At 43.3% G+C, this 9,944-nt stretch overlaps 1 protein-coding gene across 4 annotated transcripts in view; it reads left to right on the plus strand.

Moving 5' to 3' along the window:
- Window positions 1-8,372, plus strand: part of KATNAL1 (katanin catalytic subunit A1 like 1) — a 38,294-nt gene extending 29,922 nt beyond the window's left edge. For 3 of the 4 annotated variants that reach the window (XM_083736790.1, XM_083736791.1, XM_083736792.1), the window contains 3 exons: window positions 759-893; window positions 4,295-4,421; window positions 5,798-8,372. In XM_083736790.1, coding sequence (XP_083592916.1) covers window positions 759-893; window positions 4,295-4,421; window positions 5,798-5,996 — 461 coding nt within the window. In that variant the 3' untranslated portion in view covers window positions 5,997-8,372. The remainder of the gene's footprint in view (window positions 1-758; window positions 894-4,294; window positions 4,422-5,797) is intronic. The other variant, XR_014563605.1, reaches the window with a different exon arrangement.
- Window positions 8,373-9,944: the final 1,572 nt, after the last annotated feature.

A 9,944-nucleotide genomic window follows, 5' to 3' on the forward strand; every position in this document is an offset into this window, starting at 1 on the left:
GCTGTTTGAATGTGCTTTTCTGAGCATCATCAGTTTCCTTCTGTGGACTGGGTTACTTTCTTGTGCTTTGTGGAAACAAATACAGTGGAACCTTGGTTGTTAAACGTCTCTGTTGACCAGCGTTTCGGCTTTTGAACGCGAAAAACTGCTTCAGTTTTCGAACAATGTTCGGAAGCCGAACGTGCCACATGACTTCTGTTTTGAGTTTCCCTATTATATTGATGCTACTGCTTTCAGTTTTTGGTTTTTGACCGTTTCGGAAGTCAGATGGTCTTCCAGAACGGATTACGTTCAAAAACTGAGGTTCCACTGAACATGGTTTGGTATTGGGCCTCATACACTGCCTCTGTTCTGTACTCATCATATTGTGCCTAGGCAAGTCCTCCCTCCCCCAGTCACCTGTGTTATGGTGCTGCTCACAATAGGTTCTTAGATTTCTTTGTGCACCCCTGGGCTCCAAAAAGCTTGGGGCCTTAACCTCTTCATTTCATGGTTTTAGGCTGATGTTCTTTAGTTGAGGAGGATTTAGTGGCTCCCCTGTGTAATGTATTCTGAGCTGGAATCTCTGCTTAGCTTTTGTTACACTAGTTTTATAGGATCTCTGTGTTATATAAACTAGCTTTATTGGAACTGATTTTAATTGTTTGGTTGTTTTGTTTCTTTGAAGTATGGAATAAGCTTAGCTCTTGGATGTCTGAAAAATCTAATAAATAATAGAAATAGTACCCTGTTGTCTGCTATGTCTTTTGTTGATGTAGGAGTAGGCGGGGCTCTGGAAAACGACGACCCTTCAAGAATGGTGCTGGTGCTGGCTGCTACAAATTTTCCCTGGGACATTGATGAAGCTTTGAGAAGGAGGCTGGAGAAAAGGATCTATATACCATTGCCAACAGGTGGGAAGGCTGTAATATTTTCTGTCCAGATGCACTTTTCTTACATTTTGTTATTTGAAGAATTCATTTGACACTTTGGTTGCAAACATTTGGTTGCATTTTCAGCAGCTAATAACTTGCCAGTGCTCTCTCCCTCCCTCCCTTTCCCCTTAAGGGTTGAGATTGGAGAATGAAAGGGTTGCTGTATTCCATTGCAGACCCGGTGAGAGAGATGCTAATGAGCTTGGACTAAATTTGAATGTTTAACAGTCCTTGATTGAGCATCAAAAGCCACCTTCAGACATCTTTTAAAGAAATATTGCCAGTGCATTTCCATGCACTTGCCGATTAATGCAGAGAAGCAGATCCATGAATTTTCACTCTCAGGCTGGCGCTGCTGTAAATCAACTCTCGCCTGACCTTTACGACTAGATTTCCAGCCGTTCAGATCGTAGCATGCTGATTGTTCCCCTGCCTGAGGATGCCATATCATATATTGCTTCTCCTTGGCTGTCAGTCATATATGCTATTAATTTCAAGATCCTTTATCATTTTAGCTTTATAAAGTGGCGTCTTCTCTTGATACACTGGGGTGCCTGCTTGCCTCCACGACCCCTCAAGATAACAGAATAGAAGTACAGTGTGGTTGTAAACTCTTTAAGGGTTGAAACAACTTATTGGAGCACAGCATGGGGCTCCTGGCAATAATAGCATCTCTAGCATACATTCTTCCCCTCTCCCCTTGTAAGGTTGAGGTTGACTTAATATATATCATGATGACATTGGTGTGAGTTTCCCTACTCCACACCTTCAGTTCCTGCTGGTAGGATGGCAGAATCACCACCGTGTGATGTCTTGATACATGAGAAGCGATCCAAAAGGTTACAGAGAGGGAAAATGCTTAACCTAGAGATTTAATTTTGCTGTGTCAACTTCATGTTGTATGTAATGTGTGGTGTGGTGTCTAGAGTGTTGGACTGTCATCAGGGAGTCTCTGGTTCACATCCTCACATAGCCATGAATTCTTCATTATTATTATTATTATTATTATTATTATTATTATTATTATTATTAATTCACCTGGTGAGCTTGGACCAGTCACTCTCTCGGCTTTACTTTCCAAGGCTGTTGTTAGGATAAAATAGCTGACAATGGTTGGGGGAGAACCATGCATGCTACCTTGAGCTCGTTGGAGAAAAGACTGACTACACACATTCAATAAATACTAATAGTTCCAGCTTATAATGGGAGCCCTGACTTTATGGCTGATTGGGGTATTACATATGATTTAAATTGCCTTGCAGATCTCTATCATGTTATTGATCTAAACTTATTGCTAATGCAAAAGAGAAGATGAAAGGCAGGCATTTGTTTGCATTTATGGTTTTAATCATTTGAAGCCATAATTGCTTTCAGCCCTGTTGGCAGGGCGGGGGAAGTACCTCATCTGAAGTTCTACCACGTTATTGGTTCTGGCTTCTATCTGTGCAGTGCAGAATGGGCACCTTGCTAAGGTGTGTCAACTTCTCTTCTCCACAGAGGTTACAGTGCCCCTTCCAGATTGCCACTATTTTGTGAATGGGATTCAGTCACACCAGCAAATGTAGGTTGTGCAGTTAAAGTGGGTTTGGCTCTCTTGCATAATGAACACACTTTTAAAAATAAGACTTTTTGTAGGAAGCTAATTGATGAAAAATTGCACTGAAAAGTGTAGGATAACAATGGCTTGATCTGATATCTTATAGCATCCCCACCTTTTGCAAACAGATCATGAAGAGTGTTCAATAAATAGGTCATCTGGAAGAGACTAGTGTTGAAAAAAAACATGGAAAAATAATTTCCTCTGTAGCCGTTTTAGGTACTCTGCAAAGTTACCCATGGTGAGACATGTATGCAGAATCTTACTAAAAGATCAGTTTTATTCTGTGTTTTTTGAGACCATTATTTTAACAGTCAACACAGTACAGATCTCCCAGCTACAATGTGTACATGGAATGTTTTTATACCAGTACAGTATAGCTTGCCAAAGGCACATTGTGATGGATGGGAAGCTTGTGTATTTTATGTTTTTGATGTTTATACTATGCCATCAGTGTTCATTGTGCCTTACAGCACCATACGGGCAAATTGGGCATCTCTCTGCTCAGAAAGAGCTTGCACTCAAAAACTAACAATGAGGGGAAAGGGAAAGGAGAGAAGAATGTGGGCAAAGGCCAGCGCATGTACTTAATTAAATTAAATTAAAAAGAAACATTGTTCAACTGAAACCCCTGGGTCACTTATATCACCAGGGCAATCATTTTCATTATCTAAAACATGTTCAGGGGTCCCTCCTCGGCAGCTGGGGCAAACACTCTTTAATAGGGAGGGTGTTAAATTCAGAAACTGAATACAGCAAAATCTATTGGACAGAGGGAAAGGAGGGATCTCTGTGTGTTTGACAGGGGAGAGGGAAGGAATCCACCCATCCTTATTTAGAGTGTATCCTTTCCACTTGGCTTCCCCCATTGTGTAACCACTTCCTTTTTCTCATAATTAAAATGATCCTTCCCTTCCTATTTTTCTGTTTGTCTAGAAAGAAAATGAAAAAGGATCAACGTGGTTTAACAGTAACTTAATACCTTAACCAAATAATTCATTTAATGCCGATTGCTTTAACAAATAGGACTAAAATTTAGGGTGTTGACAGCTGAGCTGTCTCTTTCTACAGCTTCTTATTGTCCTGTTGTCTTGTAGACCAATAGAACAATGTGCTTCCACGGTCTCCTGTGAGATGCTTAGTGCAACACCAAGTATGCACTTAGCATTACACTTTTCATATTGGCAAGGCATGGGCCAAGGTGCTGCCCTAGGTGGCCTTGCCCTTTCATACCTGGGGGAAGAAGGGGGGTCAGCAGGGTGTGGGGGAGAGGGCCCAACAAAACTTCAGTCTCCAGCAACTCCCCCCAAACTACGCTAAAGTTTGGTTTCAGCTAGGCATTAGCAAAGGCTTCACAGAAAAGGTGGTTTTGAGAAATTGTTGACACTTGATACAAGGTTTGCTGAAAAAACTTGGGTAGGATAGGGTAGAGAGTGCATGTTTATGGATGTATGCATATCTATGGATGTTTTCATAGCTAATGGCAAAATGGCTATTGGAAATTGCGCGCTCTGTGTGTGTGTGTGTGTGTGTGTGTGTGTGTGTGTACACACACACACACTGCTTCATACAGAATTCACTAAAATTATATAATTGATTCTCTTTTCAAATGCACTTTTTGCAGTTAATACAGTGCCAGTCTCTTTAACATTCAAGAGTTCTTCCAGGCTGATTTTGCTTAGTAATCCCCCCCCACCATAAAACCAAATTACAGGGTTAAGTGTTATTGAATATCTACATGTTTGCAAGCCCTGCTCTGATCAAACAACTTTTATTTTTGCAGCAAAAGGCCGAGCAGAGCTGCTTAAGATTAATCTTCGGGAAGTAGAACTGGATCCTGACATCAGCCTGGAAGAAATTGCTGAGAAGATCGAAGGCTACTCTGGTGCTGACATCACTAATGTTTGCAGGTATCCTATTTCCTGGGTTTGCAAGCTAAAGAAAAATGGAATTGCTAGGCAAACTACACATACTGAATGCTTTTTTGAGTACATTGCTGACGACTCAATCTTTTGCCTTTACGTCAGTGCTTTTAAATTCTCCTTCCCTGGAAACCCTTTCTGCATCAAATAGTTTGCTGAGGAACCAGCACAAAGCCCAGAGTGTTGCATAAGATCTTGGAACCGTTTGGCGGGCCATACACTCAGTTCACACAGAAGGCAGATTAGGTTTCTTAGGTCTTACCGTTGTTCCTTGTGAACTGATAAGGGGAAGCTTGTTTGCCACTATGGATCTTCTCATTGAAGGACCCTTAATAGGTGTCTGAGGAATGTAAGTTTCTCCTAGCACTAGAACTCAGGGTATTTCCAATGATCAAGGGAATGGAGCAACCAGTGGCGTCATAATGGGGGGGGGCGGTAAACCCCGGGTTCCATGCCTTTGGGGGTGACAAGAAGTCACCCTGCGGGGGCTCGTGGCAGCATGAGCAGCTATCACACCACTGCAGCTATCGCACCACCACAGCCGCTTTTGGAGGATCCTCCATTCATGGCTGGAGCCGCGAGCAGAGGATCCTGGCACTGGCAGCAAACCGCTATGTACAGCGCATGTGCAGCGTCGCACGCATATGCGCTGTACGTAGTGACGTTGCACATGCACAGTATAGCGGTTTGCCGCCAGCGCCATACGGATGGTGTTGGGATCCTCAGTTCGCGACTGTAGCGGTGCCAGAGAGATCCTGGCACCATCCATACAGCGCTGGAGTGGTGCTGGCGGCAAACCGCTATACAGTGCATGTGCAGCATCGCTACGTACGGTGCAACCCTGTAAGGGCTGCAGCATTGGGGGCTTTTTAGTTTAGAGAAAAGACAAGTAACAGGTGACATGATAGAAGTTAATAAAACTATACAGGGCATGGAGGAAGCCGATAGAGAAAAGGTTTTCTCCCTCGCATAACACTAGCACTCATGGACATTCAATAAAGCTGGATGTTGGGAGATTTGGCACATGCAAAAGAGTAGTTCATGAACTGAACAATTGCCTCAGCATCTCCATAAATCCTTGCAAAAAGGGGCGGGTGGGTCTTTTTTATCGTTTTAATTATCCTCTGCACATTTACCAGATGCCTTAGTGGATTTCCGTTCCAAAGTGTTGTTTTATGTTACATTAATGTTGGGGATGTTGGAGATGTGCAAGCTTGTTTCGCCACAGGGGAACGCTGAGATAGCTAAGAATAAATGCTTCTGCATTTCTGCTAGAGGCCTGCAACACAAGAGAGGTAATCAAAATCCATATAGTTCCTAGCACACGGTGTTAGTAATTAGTTCTTGCGAATTTTCCTTTGCAGGGATGCTTCTTTGATGGCAATGAGGCGGCGCATTAATGGCTTATCCCCAGAAGAGATCCGTGCGTTATCTAAAGAAGAGCTTCAGATGCCTGTTACCAAGGGAGACTTTGACCTGGCTCTGAAGAAAATCTCCAAGTCTGTTTCAGCAGCAGACCTGGAGAAATATGAGAAGTGGATGTCAGAATTTGGATCTGCTTAACAGACATCATCTCACAAAGGATTTTAGCTTTTCAGTTATAAAATATTACAAAGACTTAGAAATCTTTTAAGGCTTGAGTTTTTCCTACGGACAAGGACCCTTTTAAACTTTTTTTGCACTTTAAAGGGAACAAAATAAAATGTTACACGATGAAATCATGGTATTTCATGGATGAATACTAAAAGCTGTAAATGTAGCAAGGGAATCCTATGTGTTTTTGGTTGTCTGCACTTTTTTTTAACACTAGTTCCCAGTGTCCTGATTTTCACGTTCTAGTCTTTCCTGGCTTTTATCTGCCAATCAGATATAGGACTCTGCAGGAAAAAGTTGACAAAACCTATTGTTCTGTACTCTTCTTGTTGGGTCATATTGTTTGTCTAGTTAGAACCTGATTCCTTGAGCGTAGGACTGGCATTTTTATTCTTTGCCTCTCCCCCTCTGTTTAGAGAGCTCATCAGTATGATCTAAGTTGAAAATACCAAGATCACTTTACACTGCAGTCACGTTGTCATGGCTACAGTTGTATTTGCTAGAACACTAATAATCATATAAAATGTGAAAGGGAGGTGCATACCTCCAAAATATACAGTGTGGCCAGTTACAGCTCTTTGCCATCTTTTGCTCCCAGCTCTGAAGAAAAGCACATGTACTTTTCTCTCCTCTTGTGTTCGCTGCAGCTGGCACCAGGAGAAGTGCAGTGAATGCAATCGCTGCTTAAAGCGTGGAGCAGCCCGTCACAGAAATCATGTATCACAACCTTGATGTTTGAAATCTCAGGGCTGCTCTCATTGCAGTTTTACAGTTGTGTCAATCTATGGATTTCGCTGGATCTACTGCTGTCTTTGATTTCTCATTGTATACCACTGTAAGCAAAAGTTTGGTAAGGGCAGATAAATTCCAGAGGTTATAGTGGCTTAACTCTCCAGAGTAGGTCATGTTAAATGAGTGTACATCTTGCACTTTTTCATGCTTTGTTAGTGCCAGTTGCACCTTTGCAGTATAAGATACCAAGGTGGAACATTTGTGGAAACTAAACTTGAAGATATAGAGCCGTCATCCTTGACATCCAGGAATAATCTCTCCTCCTCCCTCATCCCACCCTTATTTCTGGTGCTTTCTAGCATTTAAACTTACTTTTGCATATTTCATCTGTTTTTTCATATATGACAAATTGGTTCTCATCTCTGCATAATATTACCAAGGGTCCACGGACATGAAAAGAGGCACATAACAATGGCTTGTTCTTTGGGGCCCTTCAAAAATAATGTATAGCTCACTTCTTGAACTTGTTTTGGGTGTATGTGTGTGGAGCTCGTTATCAAAAGTTATGTATTTGGAAATGAATGTATATGATCAGAACTGCAATTGAATCTGGCTGTAGGAGAGTTACATGAATCACCTAAACCCAAGGCAAGGTTCCCAGTTTAGAAAACAAAACAAAACAGGAATGTCATGTAAATCGGTCTTAGACATCTTGAAATGATCAATAGGCATTTCCAAGCCACCTGTTCATTTGGCAACTCATCTAAAATAATTTGCATTTCTGCCCTTTAAGGCATTGCAAGATGTAGGGGTTTTCAGATGTCAAGCATGCTGGTGCAAGAATGTTTAGTTGTGCTTGGAAATTTCCCTCCATCCCTTATCCCCACACATCTCCTAAATTTGCTCTAGATTAAGGTAGGGAAAAAACCCAGAACAGATTTAGGGGTCACACAGAGAAGTTCTGTGGTGTAGATAAGAGTTCTTGCACTGGCAGAAGTGTTCAGTTGGATATTGCTCTCTGACACCAGTGAGTCACCTGGGAGTAGAGCTACTCCCTGTATAGATCTCTACTGGTCTTGCCACCACCAGCTTTGTTAGACCAAGGACAAGTATGTTCTATGCTTTGTGGGTGGCACAGTAAAAAAGAAAGAGTGGTCAAGACATTGCATTACCTGGTGTCCTTTCCTGGAGGTGTCTTTCCCCCAGTTCAGTACTGCAGTGCTAAATCAGCTATCAGGAAAACTTCCGCCTAGGCCCGGCCTTAGTTTAGTTTCCACCTAGATCTCCAAACTACTAACAGGGAGCTTTTCCTTATAAGGGCTCCCTGCATTGTTACTTATTCATTGTAATAGCCACCTCGTCAGCATAGCACTTGCTAGACACGTCCAGAACTACAGATGTGACTTGGTTCCATAAGAGAAGCAAGAGTGTTTACGTAGCAGAGTCCCATCATACCGTATGCAGCCAGCTATAAAGGTTGTGTTGGGTTTCTTTACTTTGTTTTAACATAGAAGAAGATGTATTGGGTCAAGACTGTGAATGATGCACTGTGTTCATCTCCAACAAAAGGCAGCTCTACTTTGGGGAAAATAATAATAAATGTCCTAATGGTGACTCGCTTTTTTTCTTTTTATGTGGTGCTGTGTGTTTTGTGTACATATTCTGTTGTGTTCCTGGTGTGTCTGAGTTGGATTTCCTGCTTTGGGAGCGTAAGAGGAGCATGATACCTTATAGAGCTTTCCCCCTGTTTTGCCAGCATTATCTCCAGTAGTTCTTCTCGCTGTCTCCCTTTGGGAAGGTAGCTGGCAACATCATCAAAGTACTTAAGGAATGAAAGGGCTGTCATGGAAAAGGCAACACTCTCTTGGGACCCACCACTTTCCCTCTCGCAGTAGGAGCTGTCTGATTCATGCCAGTAGCAATTTGTGTACTTCGGAAACGGCAGAACTTGGTGAATATAAATGCAGGATGGTTTTGATCCTGTTGTATTCTGGTGTCGATTGTGTGCACAAATAGGATGTAATACGTTGGACATTGCAAAGATATGGCTACCTGTGACTAGGTTTAATAGAATGTATTTGTGAATAAGTTAAAATGGGTGTGTGTATGGGGTGTGAAGGGAGGGGTAGTACCTCTGGTGGGGGACATGGCATGCTCCTCCTGGGCTAGTTTGTCTGCCTTTGGTCTCCATCCTGCACTCAGCTCTCACCTGTGGCTCCTGGAAGCTGTCAAGATGTGACAGTGGTCACACCCTGAGAAACAGCTTTGATTGGCCGGCTAAACCAGGTGAGGGTATCTGATGGGTCTCAAATCCTTGGTGAGTTAGGAACTTCCCCCTGCATGCAAAGACAGGCTCTGGTGGATTGAGCGGATGAGACCAGTGGGTTCAGTGGTCAAGAAGGCAGTAGAGGGAAGTGAGGGGCAGATGAGTCTTATCAACTTGGGAAGGTAGCCCATCTAGGAGAAGGAAAACTCTGATCCTAAACTTCTGCTGCCTTGCAAAATACCTTTGGAAGAAGAAAAGGCAAAGGAGCAGTGGGTTGTCAGCACCCGGGACAAGGCAAGTAATTTGCGCCCCCTAACCCGTGGATTTTAGTAGGGGCAGAGAGCTGCGAGTGCGAGCGCGCCCCCCCCCAGATGTTGCGCCCGGTGCGGCCGGCCCCCCCTGCACCCCCCACACAACGCCACTGCAAAGTCTCTAAGATGGTCGGATGATGCCTTGTATACCTCCTGGCTGTTCCTGCAGCTAAGCTGGTGTCAAATGTCTTGCTCTGCTTTCCTTTGGACCACATCAGCAAGGCCAAGGGGGGGGGTCTTGTCATCTGGGCATCCCAGGACCTCCATACACACTGCCCAGGCTTGGAAGGGACCCCAAGGGTCATCTAGTCCAACCACCCCTGCAATGTAGGATTTTGGGGGGGGAGGTACTGGTTGATTGGTCGCATTCACACCATACATATAAAACACATTAGTCTCCACCCCCCAAATCTTGTGAACTGCAGCTTACCCATCACCAAACTACAATTCCTGGCATCCTTAACACACTAGTTCTCAGGATTCTTGGGAGGAAGACGTGCTTTAAATATATGATATGAATAGGAACAGCAGTTTGACCATGGCGCGACTCCCCTGTGATGAAATGTTGCCGTGTCTGGGGTGTTTTAATTTAGAGAAAAGGTGTGTAAG

This window comes from Podarcis gaigeae, assembly GCF_964106915.1.
Source record: "Podarcis gaigeae genome assembly, chromosome: 4".
NCBI classification, from domain to species: domain Eukaryota; kingdom Metazoa; phylum Chordata; class Lepidosauria; order Squamata; family Lacertidae; genus Podarcis; species Podarcis gaigeae.